This window comes from Patiria miniata, unplaced genomic scaffold (assembly GCF_015706575.1).
Source record: "Patiria miniata isolate m_02_andy unplaced genomic scaffold, ASM1570657v1 HiC_scaffold_9, whole genome shotgun sequence".
NCBI lineage: Eukaryota > Metazoa > Echinodermata > Asteroidea > Valvatida > Asterinidae > Patiria > Patiria miniata.
Window position 1 is genome coordinate 11,348,623 of NW_024037076.1, and position 23,907 is coordinate 11,372,529.

Here is a 23,907-nt window from a genome sequence, read left to right on the forward strand (position 1 = left end):
AAAGGTTTGACCGGACATTTCTCAATTTTGCAATATTGTTTAGCGATTTGTTTTGTAACTGGTGATAAGTTTGGCCAACGTTTAGGGTTTTCATCTTTGAAAGAACTTTTGAAACTGCCTCAAAACCAAATCTAAAAAGAAAAGTAGCCATCGTTAAATTACAACCTCTTTAAGCATATTTCTTCAACACCTTAGTATAAGCTTTGGGTATTTTGTCATGATTTTTGGATATCGTCGATGTTTGAAGAATGATTGTTAATGTCTTAATATGGCAACTTGTGTATGGCAGTCAGAAGCGGCAATGTTTTACATGAACATTGGGGGACAGTCCTTTTTTTGGGGGGGGAGGTTTTTTATTTTAAGTCGCTTAAATAATGTCATACCGCTATACTTGTGCATTTTTCATTCTGTTAATGCCTATTTTATTTGTGTATCATGTGCAATCTGACCTTTTGGCTTCGACATGTGATGTTTTAACCAACGAATAACAATCAATCACAAGTAGTAATAAGAATCTTTATCTCTCTCTTTTTTTTTCCTTTCATCCTTAGTCTCATCTGGTCTTGTGACAAAAACTGGGGTGAATATACGGCTCCTTCCCCGCCATCAAAAAATTGAGGGGTACATGTGGGTGTGTACGCATTCATGTGTTTTCCCTTGCCAATGCAGATGTTGATGCCCCCTAAACAAAAACCCGTATTATAAGCCTCATTGCCTAGCGTCAGCATGTCCTTATAAATCGAATGCCCCTATACTTGGGCAAGACTTTTTTGTTCGCCTTCCTTTCAGAACAGATTTGTGTCACACTTTTTTTGACCCTAATAAAAGTAGGTTACGTCATCTCCTTAAGAAAGTATCTGGATCCATCCCCGGGGGATGACAAAAAAGATTTACACACTTTCAAAGACGGTAACTTTTGTAACGTTCTGTTTATCTGTTGGAGGATAAAAGATTACAGAAGTAAATACTCGTCAAAAGGGAATTAATGCATCTGTTTGCTTGTTATATTCGAAGTGTAGGGAAGGGAAAAGTAAAAATGATAATACGATAGTACATGTACATAGAAACCAACGTACGTATGGAGACAGATGCAATAACAGTTCTAGGGAAGTTAATTTTGTAAATGTATTACCACTTAATTGCAGTCTGAAAACTGAATATTCCCTAATGTTTAAAGCCAGATTTAAAAAAAGAAAGAATGACAGTAAAATAAGGCTAAATTATGTCAGGGCAGCAGAGGGGAAGGGGGGGGTGCAGAGTGGCAAATTGCAGCCGACTGCACTATAACTAAGACCGAGCCAGGCGGGGACGCGTCAGTCACGTCAGTCCGTATACGGCTCTGGTCGGCATGGATGAAGAGCGCCACCTACTGTGTGAGAGAGTCCATTAGTGTCCGCTTCTAAGGTTGCATACCAGTAAATAAACTGCCACAGACCCCAATGACAAATGCCCCCACTTCAGAAATTCGGGGAAAATACTCACAGTTCTCCAAAGTGTTCGAGACACATATCAAATTAAAGCTTATTACGTCATCTTTCATTTTTTTGTTTCAATTTTTGCGGGGGTTAACTGATGACTTTCAGGAGAAATTTCCATGCGAATAATGATCACCCCTGAAAATATTCCTGAGGCCTGTCGCCATTTCCAAAAACGATGCCTATACTCCATTGCAAAATAGAGCACATTTAGGGCCCAATTTCATCCAAATTGCACAGAACTACATGTACAAACTCACTGTCCTGTGCACGGCTTCCACCCTTATTTATTTTTTTTACAAGCCCTCAAGTTCATGGCCCACAACATGCTCAAATACTGAAGATTTTGAGGGCTTGCAAATCGTGATTTGGCCGGCGTAGGCCATTTCGACCCGATTCAGTGGCCTGCAACCTTAGGTCAGGTCCGCCACGGCACGTGACCGAAACGGGAGGAATGCCTCCCGTTTCCGAAAATGTCCGAACTGCGTCGACACTCTTGGATATATAGCGCCCGGGTATTACCGGGTATAAAGTGTGTTTTACTTGCCAGCCATGCTTATTAAACAAATATTGAATGAGTTGACAGTTTATATTCGTTGCTTGCATTTAAAAACCTTGAAAATCAATGACGATTTTGTGCATCAAGAGATGTGCACTCGGATAGTACGAGGGCCGACGGGCTATTCCCAAATTCGGCGTCGTCTCCGTTTTGGCTTCGCCTGCTAACAGTGCTATTTGTACATTTAATTGGCTAACTTTGAAGATCCCAGCTCAATATTAGACAAAGTTTTCTTACAGAAATTTCAAACTGTGGGAAACAAGTGATACTATATCTCTTTTATTTGATCGTAAGGAACATCACACTTATTTAATAATAAAGCCAAAGCTGAAACAAAACCGAACTTTGCAAAGAGGGGCGTCTTGTTTTATTAAAGCTATGGCGACTGCCTGACCTATTGCGTCAGAAATGATAGTCAGAATCGTTTAGTCTCGGAACTAGATTTTTAAAAAATAGGGCCCATTAGGTGATACCTCACTTGGAAATAAAGTAGATTAAGTGATAGCAGCTTAATATAATGATCTATGTAGTTAATTATGTAGGCTACACACGTGATTCAACCAAGTCATGTTCGTGTTCACAAAATACAAGAATCTCAAAATAATTTATTTCGTACCCAAACTATAATATTTTTATTTAGCAAAAAGCACAAAATCTAAGTAACAATCGTTTTCATAAAAAAACACAAATACATGTACATTGTATATCTTATTTGTTCATAAAAAAAAGAAATTCAAAACAGGTCACTTCACCAAAAGGTTGAAGCAGTAAATGCAGCCAAAATATTCGTGATCCTATGCGAATTAGTTCACTCTATAAAACTGAGTTCTAACCAAAATTTACAAACGCGTTGCAGCACATGTTGATTAGTGGTTAAAATAAATACAATCAAAAAATAAAATGTTAGTTTAAAAAAGACAGTTTGGTTTTTTAATTTATGGAACTATATCTCAGACCACATTTGGATTTGTACCCAATTAGATTTATTTTATCGAGCAAAAAGCACAAAATCTAAGTTACCAACGTTTTCATGAAAACACAAAAACAAGTACATGTACATTTTATTTGTTCATAAAATATAGAAATACAAAACAGGTAAAAAATCACTTCATCAAAAGGTTGAAGCAGTAAATGCAGCATGTATTCGGGATCCTATGCGAATTAGTTCACTCTATTAAACTGAGTTTTAACCAAAGTTTACAAACGCGTTGCAGCACATGTTGATTAGCGGTTAAAATAAATACAATCGAAAAATAAAATATTAATCTAAAAAATACATTTTGGATTTTTATATCTGGAACTATATCTCAGACCACATTTGGATTTATACCCTAACTTTAATCTTTTTATTTAGCAAAAAGCACAAAATCTCAGTTACAAACGTTTTCATGAAAAACACAAATACATGTAGGCCTACATCTTATTTGTTCATAAAATAAAAAAATACAAAATAGAAAAAAAATTCACTTCATCAAAAGGTTGAAGCAGTAAATGCAGCAGAAACATTTGTTATCCTATATGCGAATTAGTTCACTCTATTAAACTGAGTTCTAACCAAAGTTTACAAAAGCGTTGCAGCACATGTTGATTAGTGGTTACAATAAATACAATCGAAAAATAAAATGTTAATTTAAAAAAGACATTTTGGTTTTTGATTTATGGAACTACATCTCAGATCGCATTTTGATTTTTAAAAGAAAATTCTCAGTGAAGAAGTTAAACGGCAATAATTCCTACCAACATGGCCGCCACTAAGGCGAGGAGTCCAGGTGCTAGACCGCTCACACCATTGCCATCGTCGTCGCTGCTGGTACCAGGCTCTTCCACGAGATTGGTGTTGCATCCCTGCCACGTTGTGGCTGTGCTTCGCGGGTATCCGGCGTCCACGCGGAAGTTTCTATCGTTGAATCGGAAGTAGCCGTCTGAAGAAGGGGCGAAGAAATAGGTGCGACTGTTGAGCCACTGAACGGCCGCCCCGACTTGGTTACCAGGGATGTTCCAGACACTCAGTGGACGAGGATAGCCAGAATCCACGCGGCCATTGAAGCGGTAATACTGATCACCTGGGTGCGGGGGGAAATGGATTGCGTAATGAAATGTGGGAATATATTGAGGAGTTTATGTCGTACCGATGGGAGACTTTTGAGGCGTTGGTGGCAGCAAACACTACAAGGTCTTTTTTTTTCATTGTTTGCGTCATATTGAGCATGCGCGCTTCCGTTTACAAATGACGTAAGCAATTGCAGACACAAATGTTTCAAAAGTCTCCCATTGTTTAACAAGAATGTGACCTGCCATAGCATAATGAGGAATAACCCCCACCGTTGACTGTTCACGTTATGTACATCATGTTAAGGTGCAAATCATTGGCTTTCCAATGATAGCAAATTTATTTCTGTAGCTTAATTGATTCCAAAGTGTGACGCAGGAACTTCAACGGTGTCCTGCCAAGTTTCTCTAACGTCATTTCGAGAAAAACGGCTTTGAAAAAATAAGACACGCAATGCGCCGCCATCGGCAGTGAAAAACGTTCTTCAGTTTTTCCACTTTTGTGAGTATTTTTTCCCAACAAAAACGCATAGTGTGAATCTTGGGTACTCATAATGCCTCAGTATGTCACAAATATGAAATGAATGTCATCTGCTTGAACTTCTATATAAACTCCGCAACTCAACAGAGATAAGCATATTAAGATTACATTGTGTAACGATACTCTCTGGCGTACAGAGCATGCAGAACAGGCTCAACTTGCATGGCAGCTGCCGACAGCTTTTAACATTACATGTACACTTGCATTTAATGCGGTGTATTTATATATACGAATTCCAAAGTAAGTGTTTGAAAAACGTTATATGGAAACAAACTTCCATAGAAATCGGAAGTATACAATGAATATATTCATTTCACTGTGGGGTAGTGTGCGCTAATGAACGGGGAGGCTTGTTTAGCACCCAAAGTCCCACAATGCAACACAACAGTATAATTCCTTTGCGTATTTCATGTTTCGTAAATACTGTTAAGGTAAACTGTTTATTTGTCTATCCTTCATTCATGTAATTGCAATGTGCATAGAAGTGCAAGTTCCTGTAAGCTTTTAGAGCCGGGAGTTTCTAGCAATGAAAGAAGACCTGATATCGTCTGTGAGGTAAACGATAACTATCTCGAGCAATAAACGTACCTTTGACGAAGTATATACGGCCGTTTCCACTCCAAGTAAAAGCCGCATCCAGATCGTCAGGCAGGCCGCCCCAGTTGGAACCAATGTCTCGCGGGTACCCGCTGTCTACCACTTCGTTGTCAACTCGCCAGTACTGACTTCCCTTTGGTTTCAGGAAAGAACAAAATTGCAGTGTAAAAAGACTATTTTCAGGAAATAGCATGTCTTAATGAAACTACTAATAATGAGACAAACAATTAGGCAAGAGGAACATTCTTGAAAAGTGTCCTTTGCGAAAATAGTAAAGACTTTTTAAAAACACGGTGATTTCAAGCAATTTGTGGCAACTCAATCTAGGTTCATCCAATCCATCCTTCAAACACCCCAAGAACACCACAAAAAGAAAAAACTGTTGTTTAAGGTGTTGATATTTACGATGACATTGTTCAGTTGGTGATTTTTTTGTTTAAGATCACATGAGGCCTACCTTAAAAATGTAGGTCTTGCCGGAGCGACTGTAGTACAGCGCAGCATCTACGTTGTCGGGAAGACCAGAAAATACATCGCCGATTGGCTTAGGGAATCCATCTGATATCCGGCTTGTCTGACTTTCAAATTTCCAAACTTGAGTTCCTGTCAAAAGGATAGAAGAGAATGGGTTAGCATTGATGAATCATTTTTTGTAAGTACAACATGCAAATTGAAGACCAAAGAGGTCAGGCTGGTCAAGTTGAATAATCGAATAACCAGCCCACAAAATGTTAGCATTTAGCTGCGACCTTTTTATCCGCACCAAAAGGTTTCTTTGGAGCCAGACAAGTCATGGCAAAGACACAAAGGGGCCGTGCCACGCTATAATTTAAGGTTTCAAGGGGAAATGTCATACGATATAAGGCTCTTATGTACAACATTTGCTTTTGCTGCAATTTTCAGAAAATGAATGAAATGAGAGGATTAGTATGTTATAGCAAATATTGTTAAACTGACTTGCTTCACGTTTTGGGCTTGTAGATGCTGGATAAACCAAGAAAACCAATTGTTGTCTTGTAGTCTTGCTCCCTGACCCCACTTAAGATGAAACGGATCAATTTATAGACCAGCTTTTTGGGAACTGTAAGGTCACAGAATATCTAGCGGGCTTGTAACCCTTCACAGGTGTATAATCAATTGCAAAGAAAATGTGGAACAACTAACCTTAGGAGCAGTTTTTGATTCAAGGCCAGTTTTCAACATGAAAAAAAAATTCTCGAGAATGCCGGCACACCAGGAGCCACGATTCTACAGGATGCTTTAGACTGTCATTCCCCAACAATCCAGTAAGGTATTTAGTGATAATTTGATCATTTCATTGTTTGATATCTGCAAATGTTGTAACTTCCCTGTAAACTTTTCATCTACATGTTTTACTGACCTTCGAATATGTACGTGCTTCTGTCGCGAGTCGTGGTGACGGCATCAACATTCCCGGTGCAGATGGTTGGTTCGGGCTTCATGGTTACAAACGGACTCCCCGAATCTTCTCCTGTATATAAGAAAATTATCAATTAATTAGATCCGTTTCAATATTTAATAAAGTATCACCAACCCTCAACAGTACTAGATGCCGTGCGAATCTCTCGCCTATTGTCCATAATTTGTCTTCACTTAAAATGTTTTGTTCATGCATGAACTTTTGGCAAAGATCATTAAATTGTGAGAAATATGACATTCCCATTGGCTAGTAAGCCAATTAGGCCACATAATATTATGCTCCATTTGCATACCATTTCATTTGAAGTAGGCCTAATTGAGAATTGCCTATACAAAAGGGCATGGGAGTCTTCCCATGGGAGTCTTCCTAAAAAGTCAGTGCAAACAAAAAAGCAATAGGACATCCATGATCGACGGTGAACACACGTGTGCATGTGTGCACACCTTTTTCAAGAGATCGGTGGAGATCGATATGGTATTCTCTAGATTGTACCTTACACAACACCTCACCCGTTATATTATCACCGTTAATCAAGTGTTCATGGTTTGTTTATTTTTGTTTAGGTTATGCAGGAAATCTAAAAGGGCATTTTACGTTTATATATAAAACATCAACAGAGTAAAGTGCAGTGTGAATATACTGACCGTAGTGGGCCTGGATTCCGGCGATGTCATCTTCATGCAGCTGAAAGTTGGGCACATATCCCCGATAGAATGGCGCCATGAGTGCATCGTCGATGTTGGAGTGACCCAAGCCCAAGTTATGGCCGAACTCGTGCGCAGCCACCTGGAAGAGATTGATTCCTGCGAACAACAAAACAAGGGAGAAGGTTAACATTAACGGATATGTATTGATGCTTTAAACGATCGCCAAGCACATTAATTTGTGGACGAAGCCGTCACCGTGATGATCTCTCACAGTAGACGAAGACGTTGTAAATGCTGCAGTTTTACCCAAAATGATTAAAGTAAATTGAAGATGCACGCCACTGGACATCGATCTCCATGTCAGTATACATGTATCATGGAAATGCCGTGGTCTCGTGGTCTGGATGAAGTTATGTAGGTAATGCATGCTGCAAGTTGTGAGCTTCAGGCCAGCTCGATCAGTGCGTGTGCCCTTGGGCAAGGCACGTTGTCACGCCTTGCTTCTCCCCGCCCGGGGGTTCATGGGCACCTGTGAGGTACCGGTACTGATGGTTACTGTGATTGATTTAAACTGTTTCGGGCATAACTTTGGATTCTGAATGCTTCATTTCCCCAATGATCAGCAGAGGTGACAAGACGGTAAGATAGCGTAGTTATAGCTTACCCGAGGAAGTCTCGATGGTCCAGTTTTCATCCTCGTCAAAATGAGCCCTCCCGTTCTCGGGGAAAAACGCGTGAGCTAGAACCCCTCCCGGCCCGTCGAACGGTGCACCATCGCCGTGATCTCTGCTGAAGAAGTTGATGACGATGTCGGCTTCGGTTGGGGCGTAAACGCGTGTGAAGGTCAGCGGCGTAACATCAGACCAAACCTGTAGGATATCAAGACAGAGAACCAAAACAAAAACCACAATGAATCACGACTGTGGAGTCATGTCGGCCACAACTGGCCGTGGATGGACAATGAAGAAACTGTCATTCGTCGTCGTTCATTTGAATATCTTGTCAACTGATTTGAGACTTGTGAATGAATTTTGATTGATTACGATGATTACCGATTGCGATCTTTGCAGCAAGGGTGAAAACTGTGATCGAACTGCACAAAAGTTTGAATTGTACCGTCTTGATATATTGTATACATGGTAGTTATAAACATCATAAACAGTGCCCCCTAGTGCCACGTTGTGTGCACATATAATTTCATCCCAACTTTCCCAATGTAAAATGACAATGCCCCAAACCTTATTTCTGCATTTGACATTTGTTTTACTAAAGATCATCATTACCTGTAGGGCATCGGTCAGGGTGTTGTCTATGTCCTCTCGGTTCGCTATATCAGAGGTCACGGAGTCGATGCGAAGGTCAAGTCTGTCTTGGACCATCGACTTCCGAGGGAGTAGCGTTTCCTCCGTTTGGCGTCCAGGCTGTGGCCAACCACGTCTGGACAGCCACAGCGGGGCATGTTCATCATCGTGAGTGTTGCATTGTCGATTTCACCTGTCCACAAAATATTATACAAGAATGTATTCACAGACTCGTCCGTACTCAGCCCGAGCATTAATTTCCGTCCACTCTCAAAACTCCTGGGTCACATTGACCCGGATCTGAATCGAAATTTGCTCAGTCCTTTTCCGGGTAGAAAAAAAAGACATTTTTGACGCATTGATTTTGGCTTTTTGACACAGGAGTTTTTAGAGTGTTTACATGTAATTAAGGCTCTCAGTCAAATTCTAAACAGTTTATATTCAACATATAATGTTATATCCTATTATTGGCAAAAGTGGCAATTGAAATTTTGAAAAATAACAATTCATTTTGGTGTGAAGTCCAATATACCAACCATCATTTTACAAAACAAAAATTAGGCTGCCTTATGACTACCAATTATAGATTAGATGCATCATGATAATACATTCAGTGGGTTTTGTGCGATTAGGTGGCAGGGTGACCGTTTTAGCCGATTTTCGGCTAACTTTGACGGATTTTTTTGTTAAAAAAACGAGTTTGACAGAAAATTTGACAGAATGGATTTTTTTGTCAGATTTCTGGCAGAATTCTGCAAAAATGATTATTTGACAGAAAACAGCGAATTTGAACAAAAAAAGTGTCCATTTGTTCAAAAAAATTCAATCCTTTCAACAACAAAAAAGGTTCACTGGGAAACGGACTTCATCGTTGCCGGATCCGCATTTTGCCCCAAATTTACCAATAATTTCACAACATCTTTATGTGACTAGATTGTTTATTATTTAATTTGAATCTTCAATTAGGGCAATACTACCAACCTGCATGTGATTTTAAGTGTTTATAGTGTATTTCGAGTAATTCTGGGGAATTTGACAGATTTTTGATAAATCTGACAGATTTCTGATGCGCATATAGCAGAATTTGGCTCTGACCTCACGGTCACCCTGTTAGGTGGTGGACAGGCTTACCTGTGATTGTTACGTTGGCCATGTACTGGAATTTAGAGATGCCCTCCTTCATCTCAGCTTCGGTCATGAAAGTTCCGTCATCGGAAGTCAGAGGTTTCAAATAGCCGTAGTAGGCAAGGTACATCTGGAAAAGATTTGAAATGTGAATTTAAAGTCATTATACGGATCATTTGCTGTTCATTCATTTTGTTCTTTCTCAATAATGACACCACTCGGAGTCTAAGGAAAAATGCTCAAAGCCTAGCCTATTGAAGTTTCAGCTCAATTGATACGCTTTTGAGAAAAACAGTGAAATAACTGCACAACTTTTGATCACGAAACACAATTTCGTCATTATAACTCATTAAAGTTGGTACATCAGTGTTTTTTTTTAATTTTCCATTTTCTCTTCTGAAAGTCATTGAAAGGAATATAATGTCCTGTAATAAAAATGAATCTGCTTGTTTGTTTTTGCAGGGCTTTGTACGGTTTTAAAAGTTATTTTAAAATGGCACACTCCAGAAATTGCGCACACTATTGCCATTAACTGATTACTTGTCGTGGGCCGATTTTTTTTTTCGTACGATGTTTCAAGCTAATTACTGAATTTTACACATTCACATATTTTGTTGCAAATATTCATTCCTCTGAAATGATCTGAATCGAAGAGACATCCCTTTTGGTTAAGATTGTGTAAAGTGCACTTATTGTATATGATTCATGCTTTTCTAAACAACATGAGGGCGCTGTTGCCGTGACGTCATTTTAGACACACACTCTTCAGTTGAGGTGTTTTCTGTTTAATTTTGGAACCCAAACTTTCCTCAAAGGAAAACATTTTCACAAAAAGTTTCCTCATTTACTTCATTGTCATGTTATGAAACAACAATAAAATCACCGAAAACATCACATTTACCACGCAGGGCAAAAGCACCAAATTTCGGGCGCATTGTCACAGAGATCATTTGAGAGGAAGCTGTAGGCCTAACACTGAAGTTTCTGCCTACAGTGACATCACAAATTTGCTCATGAATATGGAACATTCGCATAACCATAGCAACCAAAAAGGCACCAAAATGCTCTTGAAAAATGAATACAAAGATGGAAAAATAAGGTAAAATGGGACACACAGGAGTATTTGAAGAATCGCATCTAAAAGAAGATTGAATGGCATGGCCCAATCGCGTCGTGTCGAATATTGGTATCACATTGGTGTCGAATATTCATTTATGCGGAGTACAATGTCAAAGCATAAGAGTACCTCAATCAATTTCATTTCTTCGTTTCTGTACAAAGGTATATATGTGAAGAACAACAGCTAGGGTGTGGATACAATTGGAACTTCAGGTCAAAACAAATATGGAGGAAAATATCTTTAAATGTGGAAGGGGATTTCTTCAAAAGTATCTATGCGCACATCCAAGAATCATGTTATTTCATATGATTTATTACTGTGTATCACGTGGAATTGTGTAAATGAAATCTGGCACGAAATATTTTGAAAAAAATGATTTGCATTTTTTTTTCCCCAACGAAATCTGGCAAATTGCTTTTACGCGCCAAATAATGACAAAGTTGGGGTTTGAGAGCACTTCGGTAGCGAACATTATATTGCAAGGTCACCGCGGCAAATGTATTCAACATTGGGGGAGGGGAAGTGGTGAACACACAGAATATTCCCTTTTTTATGGAAGCAGAAATATGCGAATACAGCAGAAGGAAAGAATTTAAATAACTTTTTGGAAGGATAGTCGTACCGAGCAGATGTTGCCTTAAAGTCCAGGAGAATTGAGTAATTTATTTTTAAAGTTTCACTTGAGGTAATGCAATGGTAAGATGTAGTATTCTGACGCAACTTTTTTCACATAACCTGGTCAATCGTTGCAATTGATTATGTTGTAAAAAAAAAATTAAAAAAATACACAATTCACAGGCATTAACAATCATTTCCAATTTTGTCCCAAAAAAAGTCAAAAAATTCAAGAATTCCCATAGACTTTCTCCACAACCACCACAGTGCTGTCAAGATTGTGTACATTCCAACAAATCATATAACAAGATCTTACTTACCATAGCATCGGCAGATGTCTCAATTTTGAAGGAGTGAATGACCGTGACGGCACCGACCAGCAGCACCGACAAAAGCAGCGTTTTACCCGTCATCGTTTCACCCGTTCTCCGCTAGAGCCTCGGAGTAAACTGTTCAAGTTAAACTTCTATTGCCACTTTAAAAAAATATAAGTTCTCAAGATATGTTTATCTTAGTTCAGGAGACAAGTAGGAGCATCTGACTGCTGACTCTTTCGTCTTCCCCTTTTTATCTGTTCTTCGGGATTAAGAAAATGCTCGGTCACCTCACGATGACGTCTTCGCGGTTACAGTTTATTGGGGAGGTTTTTCTTAGTGCTCCTCATGACTGACGCACATCAATGATGCACCTTTCTTAAGAAGTTGGCCAGTGACGCAGGAAGTTCTTGAATAGGACTATCACAATGCATCGTGCAATCGTTACCACCAAGCGTAAGCTCACCCCACATTCCCTAAATTGGCAAGGGGTTTTGTTTGCATTAGGAGGGGGCCTAATCCGATCTTAGCAAACAGGGGTTTGGGTCGAGGCCAGGCTCTAAACAAGACGTTTAAGGGTGTGAGTTTTTTATAGGCCTTTCGAAAGAAAGGTTTGACCAGCAATTTCTTAATTTTGCAATATTGTTCAGCAAAACTTTGTGTAACTGGTGATACAATTTTGGCCAACGTTTAGGGTTTTCACCTTTGAAAGAAAATTTGAAACTGCCTCAAAACCAAATCTAAAAAGAAAAGTAGCCATCGTTAAATTACAACCTCTTAAAGCATATTTCTTCAACACCTTAGTATAAAGGTTTGGGTATTTTGTCATTATTTTTCGTTATCGTTGATGTTTGTAGAATGATTTGTAATGTCTTAATATGGCAACTTATGTCTGTCATTCAGAAGCGGCAATGTTTTACATCAACATTTGGGGGAACAGTCCTTTTTTTTGTATTTTTTAATTTTAAGTCGCTTAGATAATGTCATACCGCTATACATGTATATGTGTATTTCGCATTTTGTTAATGCCTATTTTATTTGTGCGTCATACGCAATGTGACCTTTTGGCTTTGACATGTGATGTTTTAACAAACTAATCGCAATCAACCACAAGTAGTAATAAGAATCTTTATCTCTCTTTTTAATTTAGTCTCATCTGGTCGTGTGAAAAAACTGGGGTGAATATACAGCTCCTTCCCCGATCAGAAAATGGAGGGTTACATGTGTGTACGCATTCATGTATTATCCCTTGCCAATGCGAATGTTGATGCCCCCTAAACAAAAGCCCGTATTATAAGCCTCATTGCATAGCGTCAGCATGTCCCTTATAAATCGAATGCCCTACTTGGGCAAGACTTTTTTGTTCGCCTTCCTTTCAGAACAGATTTGTGTCACACTTTTTATGACCCTAATAAAAGTAGGTTACGTCATTTCCTTAAGAAAGTATCTGGATCCATCCCCGGGATGACAAAAAAGATTTACACACTTTCAAAGACGGTAACTTTGGTAACGTTCTGTTTATCTGTTGGAGGATAAAAGATTACAGAAGTAAATACTCGTCAAAAGGGAATTAATGCATCTGTTTGCTTGTGATATTCGAAGTGTATGGAAAGGAAAAGTAAAAATGACAATACGATAGTACATGTACATAGAAACCAACGTACGTATGGAGACAGATGGAATGAAGTTTTTGGGAAGTTAATTTTGTAAACGTATAGGCCATGTGGCGTATCAAGATTTTAAGTTCAGGGAGGCAAACTTGGGTTCTCGTTTCTGAGTAAGAGACCAATTTTGTTTCGTCTTTAAAAGTTTTATGAATGGATTACTTCTAGTAGGAGTTGTAAAGTGCTGGCGGTTTCATTTCCTTTAAAAAAGGCACCAGCAGGGTAGGCAAGATGCCCAACTAGCCAACCTCGTCCCCAGGGTGTCGAGCAGTGACGCTCCAACCACTACCTGCTCTCTCGCCCTGGTATTTGTTTGAAAATTGGGCCAAGTACGCGATATAAATCCATTACTAGCCCATTGCGGTATCGAATCAAGATGCAGGAAGAAAATTTCCTATCCAGAAGGATATGATATATATCATTGCTTCTCCCCATCAAGGAGTAAATGGGTATGTCTCTTGTCGTGAGTTCAATTAGCAGGCTGCACCTGTAAATAATGCCCCCGCGCCTTACCTGAAGTTCATAACTTGAAGTTGATGATGTGCGCTAAATCCATGCATCGAAAAGTCATGTTCTGTACATTTTTTTTATTCGTACATATTTCAGGCCAAACCAGACAGTAGGCAGTTTGCAGAAATTGTATCCATTTTCATGAAGCAAAAAAATTACGAAGTACAAACAGGGGCGGATCCATTTTGCAGGGGGCGTCAGGCCCGTCAGATTTTTTTTATTTCTCAGTAGTACAAGTTAATTTTTATTGGGGGATAAAAAGTTCGTGAAAAGGGGCACTCTTAAATCAGTGCTGAAATGTAGACAGGTTCACTTTTTCTCCGGACTCTTGGCCTCAATAAAATTGGGCGGAGGGGGAGGGGGCTTGTACCATCTTCCAATGTGGGCGATGTTCAGATCGGACGATCATGCACACTATCGGACTATAGTGTCCAAATACCCCCTTATTGTCTGACTACCATTCATTAGCAATTTGCTTCACATAACATTTATAGCTGGCAACGTCCTTAGCTCCTCAGCAGATATGCATGCCGAAGCATGTTCCAAGAAATGAACCCCAAGATTTCAGGATACGGATCATTGTGACAATAGACCGGAATCATAGTGACGTTACTCTTCGTTTACGCGGCGCTTTCTTACGGGAGCTTGTTGGTGGCTCTCGCCCCTCTCCCATACAGCGCACGTGTAAACAAAGCGTGACGTCAATGTGTTTCATGTTTATGGCCGAGTCCATGCCTCTCTGACATGTCTATTGTGTGCTTAGTCCCGGTTGTCGGTTGTGATTATTCCCGGATCAATATCAAAAAGCTGAACATTGATATTTTTCTTGGACGATGCGACGGTGCCTGACGCATCGTATCCATTAAATGGAGGCTCATCAAAGGCGGACATCAACTTCTGTTCTGCTTTCGAAGTAGGCAGTTCACGGTACGGTGTCGGGCGTGTTGATTTTGGACAATGATTCAACAGTGTGTATTAGTTATAATCAGAAAGTGCATTTTAATTACAATACTCGTATTAGTTAGTTACGTTTTCCTGTGGTAGGATGGCTCTGTAGAGGTGCTAGTCACCTGTTCCATCTTGCCACTCACTGGCTTAATCCGTATTCTGGCATAAACTCTTTTTTAAACAATTTATTGAAATTGTAAATTACAAATGTATCTGTATTCTTTACCTGTAATTCTGTATATCTTATAATATTGTTTATTTCAGCCAGTGGAGAAGTGTAATAAAAAAATATTAATAAAACAAAAATAAACAACGATTTACAAAAGAATGATTCGACCAACTTGTTTGCTGAAATAGAAATAGGCTTGAAACACCATGGTGTCGGGCGTACTCAAATAGATTTTCTTGTGTATACTTAATTTATGAATGTGTCAGTTAAAAGTAACGGTTGGACTATTCATGGATGTACCTCCATGGACTGTTGTACATGAATCTTACACGTTTCCGTCAGGAAGGCTAATTCCTTGGCCTATGGTTGCAAGATGATGTTAAATGGAACACCCATTGGAAATCTGCTTAAAGCTGGAAGCATGGAGGAATTCATCCGTGATTAAAGCTCATAGAAAACTCCTATCACTGAAGTGGAATTACGAACTCTTTTGGTTATAAGGCATGTTTTCAGCGGCGTAGTTAGGATCATCCGGTGGCAGACCAGGACCTTAAGTGCTCAAAACGATGCAAAAGAAGATCAGGCCACCTTTACTCACTCTTTAGCCAGCAAATTTCTCCAAAACTGTCATTGGGCGAAGGAAAGTTCCTCAGTATGAAAAACAGCCTTAGAATGGCTCTATTTTGCAATAGAGCGTAGGCGTCCTTTTTCAAAATGTCGATGGGCTTCACGGACTGCTTTTAGGGGTGAACATCTATCGATGGAATTTCTCCCAAAAGTCATCAGTTATTCCCCAACATTTAACATAAACTGAAAGAGATGAAGAAATCAGCTTTAATTTGATGTGTGTCTCAAACACCCGTTTGGGCATTTGTATTTTAAAATATTTGCAGGAAGTGCGCGTATTATCACTGAGGTGTACGGCAGTCTATTAAAGGGAATATACATCATTTGCTTTTGCTGTAATTTTCAGAAATGGATGGAATTGGGGGGTTGGAAATATAAAGCAAATATAGTTACACTGACTTTTTGGAGGTTTTGGGTTCGAAAATGCTATAAAAACCAAGAAAAACGATCATTTTCCTGTAGTCTGGTTCCCTGACTCCATATAAGAAGAAACAGAGCAGTTTACATACATTGGGGAATTGTAAGGTCAGGGAACCAGTCTAGCTGGCTCGTACCCGCTCATAGGTTTGTAATCGATTGCAAACAAGTGCAATGGTTAATTGGGGCCAGTATTTGAAAAAAAGCCAGTTGTTTCCAACGCTGATCGGCCGATCAGCGTTGGAAATTGATACAAAAATACCACTTTTCTTGAAAATGACAGTATACCAGGTGCCATAATTTTACAGAATGCTTTAGACTGTCATTTACCAACATCCTGTTAAGGTATTTCGCAAAAACTTGGTAGTTTTATTTTTCGATGTTTGCAAATGTTGTATATTCCCTTTAACTTGGTCTGCAACCTCTACTGTTAAAAAACAGAATCAAGTTGCGAAACTCCAAAATTCAGTGAATTCCCCTCTCAACTGAGCTGAACCCTACAAGTTCAGTTGTTTTGCACCCTTCTTAAGATTTGAGCGATTTTGAGCAATTTTGTTGCCTCAATGAAAACCAGGGGACAAAATCAAATATGTAATATTGTGAACGGAATTACTTTTAGACGCAAAATCAATCAACAATGAGTCATTCAGGACCACCATCATCACGTCATACTGAATTTAGGATGCTTATAAAGATATCTGGAAAGACCGACTATTCTATTAAAAAAAAATAAAAAATTCGAGGAGGTTGCCGAGTAATTTCCGGTGCCAACAAATTTAACTATAACAGTTTGTTATCTGTGTGAGATCATCGAGACTAGATGCTTTCAGTGAGTTGTTCTTTCATAATTAGAGAAAAGATCCATCTCTATATAATTCCGTATTTCTAGGAGAGGGCAAAAATTATCACCTATCAATCATTAACGCCCACAATCATGACATCATTCTGAATTGAGGGTTATCTAAACGCATTTGGATTGAGTGCGGATTTTGTTATGACTTCCGGGCGCGAACAATGGCTGATGATAGCAACCCAGATGTCTGCAAGGGCGGATCCGGGGGGGGGGGGCCAAAGGGGGCCATGCCCCCCAAAAAAAAAAAAAACGAAACCAATTTTTTTTTTTTTTATGTGACATCGCAATAAAGGCAGGCAATGAGTACACCACCATCTTTTCCTCAAAAAACATTGGTTAAAGTGGTCAGAAATTGCCTCAGATCGCACCACAGAGCATCTAGAATCCAAAAAATTTTCGGGGCCCTTAAGCGGGCCCCGAACCCCACGCCGTAATTTTTTTGACCCACTTTTTGGAGGGATAAAAAAAAAATTGGCCCCCCCCCCCAAAAAAAAGAAATTGTGTTCTGGATCCGCCCTTGGATGTCTGTGAGGCTTGAATGAACTATTTGCGTTACTCATAGACCTGTTGTCAAAAGCTGATGGACGTTTTATAGGCCTATACAATACACCCGTTATAGCATATTAGGGAAGATCCCACTATTAAAGGGAGACATAGTTACTTCGTGAATGGTCTTCTAATGATACCTGACCCTCGAAACATGGGATTAGATTATGTGCAATATTGGCCGAGATATTGGCTAAAAATCAAATTTCTGATAAATCGGCACTTTAGAATTTACATGATTACCTGCCTAGGACACACATAGTTACTTCGTGAATGGTCTTCTAATGATACTTGACCCTCAGAACATGGGTTTAGACACCTTACTTGTGTAGTTATGTGCTATATTGGCCGAGATATATGCCAAAAACATGATTTTCCGTAAGTTAGCGGCAATAATTTGCATATTCCTATTCCACAGACACAATGTGGTCGCTTCCAGAATAATTTGGTTGTTATCTCTGACCTTAAAAACATGGGTTTAGACACCTAATTCGTTCAGTTATCTGTAATATTGGCTGAGATATAATAAAAAAAATAGATTTTTCAGTAATGGCAGCACTAATTTGCATAAAAACAATACGTGGGACATTTTATTGAATTTTTTTTAACTTAACAAATCGTTTACTACGCATTTTTTTCTGATTTGAAGACGTCAATTAGAAGTTGATTACCGAGGGTGCACGATAACCCCTTCTTCCCACTACAATATTAATTTATTATCAAACTCTCGCGACCAAAAGGCCGAATTGCGGTTAAATGTGCAATCATAGTGAGCGACGGGCAAAGGTTAATTTTTCAACATTCACTGGAAAACGCTCATATTCTTGAACTAAAATTCATCAGGTTACTATTTTGTGATTGAGGAGACAGAACCTCAATTTTTACAGGTTTACTTCACAAATCTTTCCTTTTTTTGGAGATCAAATATAAAAAATAGTAAAATAAACTAAAATTAATTACGCTTAGTGACACAAAAGTCAGGTTTCTTTGATCATTTAATTTATTTCAGTTCAGAAACTCATTTAATTTATTTCACAGCAGGAACTCAAAGTCTATCTCGATACAAAATTTCACCGGTTCTGTCTGAAAAAAATGGCAACGAAAAAAGAATTATATACAGCAATTACGAGGACAGACTGGCCTTGCTCTTCAACACTTGTTTTCTTCTGACAATTTTTCAAAGTACGATTATTTTAACCCCACTGTAGACATCTGCAACCCTCCCATGTTTGTTTTATTCTTGCGTCCTACAACAGAGAAACGATGTACATGTACTACTTTTATACTAAGCGACACTATTATTATTATAATTCTGGTTTATTCAAATAAAAACACGAGGTAGGCAGCCACAAAAGAGTCGCTGATATAACCACGTTACACTTTACAGGAATTAAAAATTGTTAAATAGCAGTTAAAAGGAGTAGAAGCATAAAATTACAACAAAGTATAGGATCATGTAATACAGCACAAAACAGCACAATATTAAAAAAAAAAAAAAAGATTTATAAACTTTTTTTACGGTCTAAATGTGACGGCATTTGTCATTAATCGGTTATAGACCAATTTGATATCTGAATAACAAGATTCGGCATAGACGAGACGATATGGAATTATCCAGGACGAAAACCTGTCGTGTGCTCATTGTTTTAATTTGCTTCAACTGAATTTTAAATTGTCTGACAAAAGAGGAAATTAGACAAATTCAGAGCACTTAATCAATATTAATGGACGAATTTGAATATTAGAAACGGTTAATTCGAATAAAAAAACTTTTAAAATAGCCGTGAAAAACCTTATAATAATTTAACGAAACAAACGTCTTTTTCTTGAATTAATTTTAATACTAATGCATGTACTTATTAGTGCGACCATGCATAGCCAAACGAAGTTCAGTTCCAACTCCTTTTAGGGGCGTTGAGTAGTATCCTACCAGAACCAGAACCAGAATGACGCCAGAGGTGATCCTGCCTTCAGAAGCTTTCGGCCGTAGCACACGCCTTCCGCCACCGTCTGACAGCGCTGTATCGCCATTCTGAAAACTCGACGTTCCGGTCAGTATGCTCTGACCGTCTTCAGGAGAGTCAGAGCATACTGACCGGAACGTCGAGTTTATACCTCTGGTTCTTTTCAGAACCATTCTCTTAGTTGAGAAATTATTCGCACATGGTGTTTCCGCAAACCTTTCATTATTTAGTATCTCCACCATGCAAAGCCTCAAATCTTACTGACATTCTGGAAGTAAGTAGGCCTATTTGTTTTCGTAGTGGTAATATACGGAACCTGCTGCTGGGGAACTAATTTAACATATATTTGGTGTCGTTTGGGACAAATCTTTATTTATTTTTTTTTGATTACATTTAGCAGGCTGCAATTTTCTTTCGTTCACGGTTCATATTAGCTGATTTGATAAAAAAAAAAAAATTGTCATAATCATTATTTTTGTATTCTTGAGCAATTTTTAAAATTATTTTTAAATGAGTACAGGATATAACCCCTCGATATAACAAATTAAACATTTTTGCAATTGTCCTCGGATAGAAAAACAAAAAGTTATGTGGCGATGGCCAAGTCTTCAGGAGTCGGACTTATGACCCTAACTCAATGAGCCCCTTACCGACTTCCATATAGAACTCTTCTGGGACTCGGTACCCGGCCCACCACACCTCCTTCCCTGTCCATCCATGTAACTCGAAAGTCAGGCACCATAAAGGGAGGAAACGAGGTGGCACCCTAAGCCTTGCTGCCGAGTCAGCAAAAGAACCCCGTACCTATACGCAGACGCCAACCTGGACTTCGCAGACAGTCCCAACTTGTGAGTCAGCTTACCGACCGACCGAGCTAACTGCTGTTGGTAAATGACGATGGGAAATTAATACTCTTAACTTAAATGACACGGCCGCGTGCGTTGAAAACAAAAAACGGCAGCATGGGGATTCGAACCCCAAACCTTTGGGTCCGATGTCTGACAGCTTAACCACTAGGCTGTTTAGGCGCTTTCTATACTAACTCTTGCGTTTTAAAACATAATGAATTGTTTTCTGTGGCGATAAGATCGGACCATCGGATTTCCTCAGTGGACTTGTGCGTCACTTTGTTTTTCAAAGCTGTGCGAAAGATGCGGCATCGCGCTATTCACATGAATGCTGTTACGTAACTCTTTTCTACATTCATTCTTATCACTCTCGTACGAGCAGTACCAGGCTCGCCCCATTCTTCTCTCTCCTCAGTGACGCGTCGGAATACCTTTGTCCGGCACTGACATCTCGCTGATAATGCCAGGCCAGGGGCGGATCCAGGAATTTTCGCAGGGGGGGTTTTCATCAGCCAAAAAATCTGAAAATGCACACACGTTTTTTTCTCCGGACACATCAAAAACTGGGGGGGGGGGGGGGGGGGGGGGGGGGGCTGGTACCAATTTCAAAAGGGGGCGCTGTTCAAATTCGACGATTATTAACACTCATTACAGAATGGTGTACCGTTTTTTGAACAGGCGGACATTAGACCAGTATAATTTTTGGGGGGTGTCACAGCAGGGGGGTTTTCGACTTATTTTTTAGGAATTTGTATGAGAATTTTTTTTTGGGGGGGGGGCAGAGCTGGGGGGTTTGACCCCCCCCCCCCCGGGTCCGCGCCTGCAGGCAAAAGGGTGTAACTTAAAAAGAAATAGCGTGAATAATGTCGTAAACAAACAGTACAAATTTCAGTTTCTTGTCTTTACTGAGTTTTGGAGAAAAGGGCAATTTGAATACAGTTACACCATTTTTACCATGCATCACAAGCATAATTAAAAGCATTAATTTGGCAAATTGTGCATCTTGAGAAAGTATATCCACATGCACTATCAATATTATTGCACTTCTACGATGCGTATAAACTTACTGCATATAAGACGGCAAAAAGGTGTATCTTTTACAGACACGCCCTTTTGCCTTGTCACATCTGGTCACATCTAACACAAAACAGATGAGCATACACCCTTTTGTCAAAGAAACTGAATCAAACAAGCACATTTTTCACGAGATCACGCCCTGCTTTGAGATTGATTGTAGAAATATTTACGCAAATCAGTTATTTGTGACTTGTGTTGCTTTAAGTACACTTGTGGGCGATCATATTCGAATAATCCCCAAAAAGTTTGGGTCTTCGCGGGCATCAATCGCTTTTCAAAAGTGGGGGGGGGGGGGGGGGGGGGGACATTCGTTTATCGGAACTATTGCTAGCGCGAAGCCCTACTGCGGCCCCGAAAAACTTGGAATCTATAGACGCTCTGTGGTGCGATCTGAGGCAATTTTTGACCACTTTTACCATTTTTTTTAGCAACGGATCATAATTTAAACATCATTTTTGAGTTCGGACTGTAATCGAATCAGCTATTCTAAGCTTTACAATCATATGTAGGCTATATTTTTTGGAGGGGGGGGGCGAAAAAGTGGGGGACAAACGATGATGACATATATACCCCCCCCCCCCCCCCCCCCCCCCCCCCCGTCCCCCACCGATTGCGGCAAACAGGCGGGGTTACATTTAGACCTGGGCCTAGGGATTGGCAACTGTTTTAGGGGTGATTTTGGGAAAGGGGAATATTAACAAAATATTGACGTCGCTACCTCTGAACAAAATTGAACGGAACAGTTGTCACAAATTGTCCCGCAGTTCGTAATCTTTAATTTTCTGGGCGGTTTTATAAGTTTAAAAAAAAATCATTGCCGCCTTGCTCCTGAGCTGAGCGTCACAAGATGGCGCTCTTTAGACGGTGACAAGTACAAGTAGATGTGTACGTCACGACATGCTACACGATGTAACACCGGCGTACGTGTAAAAAGGCGTTTTTATACAAATAGAACTGAAAATGGTCACTTAAAGTAACCATTAAGACTGGAAAAATGGTTCTGTGGTTGTGTCAAGGTGTTTGGCGAATATATTTGTTCGCTTTTCTTGTGTGGTAAGTTACATAAACATGTGCCCAAATTCCGGACAGAGAAGCCGCAGGGCGGCCGGGGAACGAATAGCCCCATAAATGTGGCCTATTTAATACTGGACTGCCTCCGTAAACATAGGCCACACATCCACATTTACAAAAAACGTGTCGACTTTGCCAAATTTTGATTTTCACATTTAGGCTTACTTTGTAGATTTTTTTTGCTTTAGAACTAGAAGCATTCTCACCCTCTATATAGGCTAATCAGAAAGTGCTGCCTTTTCATGCTTTTTCAGATGTTTAATTTTTGTGAAATTTCATGTTGAAATTTTGATACGCAAACGTGTGCAAATGTATCTGGAAATTTCACGAAAAATGAACATCTGAAAAAGGCAGCACTTTCTGATTAGCCTATATAGAGGGTGAGAATGCTTCTAAAGCAAAAAAAACGTAAAAAGTAAGCCTAAATGTGAAAATCAAAATTTGGCAAAGTCGACACGTTTTTTGTACATGTGGATGTGTGTCCTATGTTTACGGAGGCAGTCCAGTAAATAGGCCACATTTATGGGGCTAGGGAACAAATTGAATCATATTTCCTTGATTATGTTGCACTGTCACTGTCACAGCTCACAGTGTCAGAGCAAAATGGTCATAATATAGAGAGTGTATTGAAACTTTAAGAAAGAATGTTGCAACCTGAAGCTGCTTCTTCCTCATATGTCATGTATGTCAATGAAGGTCAGCCATTGCGAAAACGACGATTTATTGATTAGCATTTAGATGAATCTGGCATGTCTGGGTGTGGAGTGGGACTGCTGAGAAACATTTGCAATTTTGTTGGGAAATACTTATCAAATCATACTCTCTATAGGATAATGATATAGGCCTACTTCGTACACAACCACCGAAGTAGTGTCAAGTTGCAACATTCTTTCCAAACGTTTTGTAGAACGTGCTGATGATGCCACTTTTTATTAATATCTCACGGAAGGGCAGTCATTGCACAAATGTTGAAAAGAATGACATTCGTGGACTGTGAAATAATTTCGGGGCGGTTTTGTACAAAGTCTTTGGAGAGTCATGAAGACAATTTTCTACGTATTTCCTTATAAAATTGAAAATATTTCTCAGTCCCATATTCATGTCAGATCATCATTTTTGCAGTGAATGACCTTCAATTGAGCTGAGATGATATGAAGAAAAAAGTGGCGTCGGGTTGCAATATTCTTTCATAATTTTCAGTTTTGTTACAAAATAGTTTGAAAATGCACTCAATTCTCCATAGGCAAAGAAGTAGCATCTCCATAGGCAAAGAAGTAGCATCAGTATACTGCATTATTTCCTTACAGTTATTTCTTTAGTTTAAAAGCATTTATAATTATAACATGCACGTTGTCATGGTTGTAATGTTTAGCCTCCCCACTGGCTTCTTTTTTGAAGGCCACTTCTTTTTTCTTTTTTTTCTTTTAAA

At 39.3% G+C, this 23,907-nt stretch overlaps 1 protein-coding gene and 1 pseudogene across 1 annotated transcript in view; one reads left to right on the top strand and one right to left on the bottom strand.

Moving 5' to 3' along the window:
• Positions 1 to 2,300: 2,300 nt before the first annotated feature.
• Positions 2,301 to 12,110, bottom strand: LOC119721115 (annotated as a pseudogene).
• A 10,158-nt stretch (positions 12,111 to 22,268) lies between these two features.
• The window catches only part of LOC119720264 (SUN domain-containing ossification factor-like), a 40,758-nt gene continuing 39,119 nt past the window's right edge, over positions 22,269 to 23,907 (top strand). Inside the window, exon 1 of the mRNA XM_038189888.1 lies at positions 22,269 to 22,460. Coding sequence (XP_038045816.1) covers positions 22,402 to 22,460 — 59 coding nt within the window. The 5' untranslated portion in view covers positions 22,269 to 22,401. The remainder of the gene's footprint in view (positions 22,461 to 23,907) is intronic.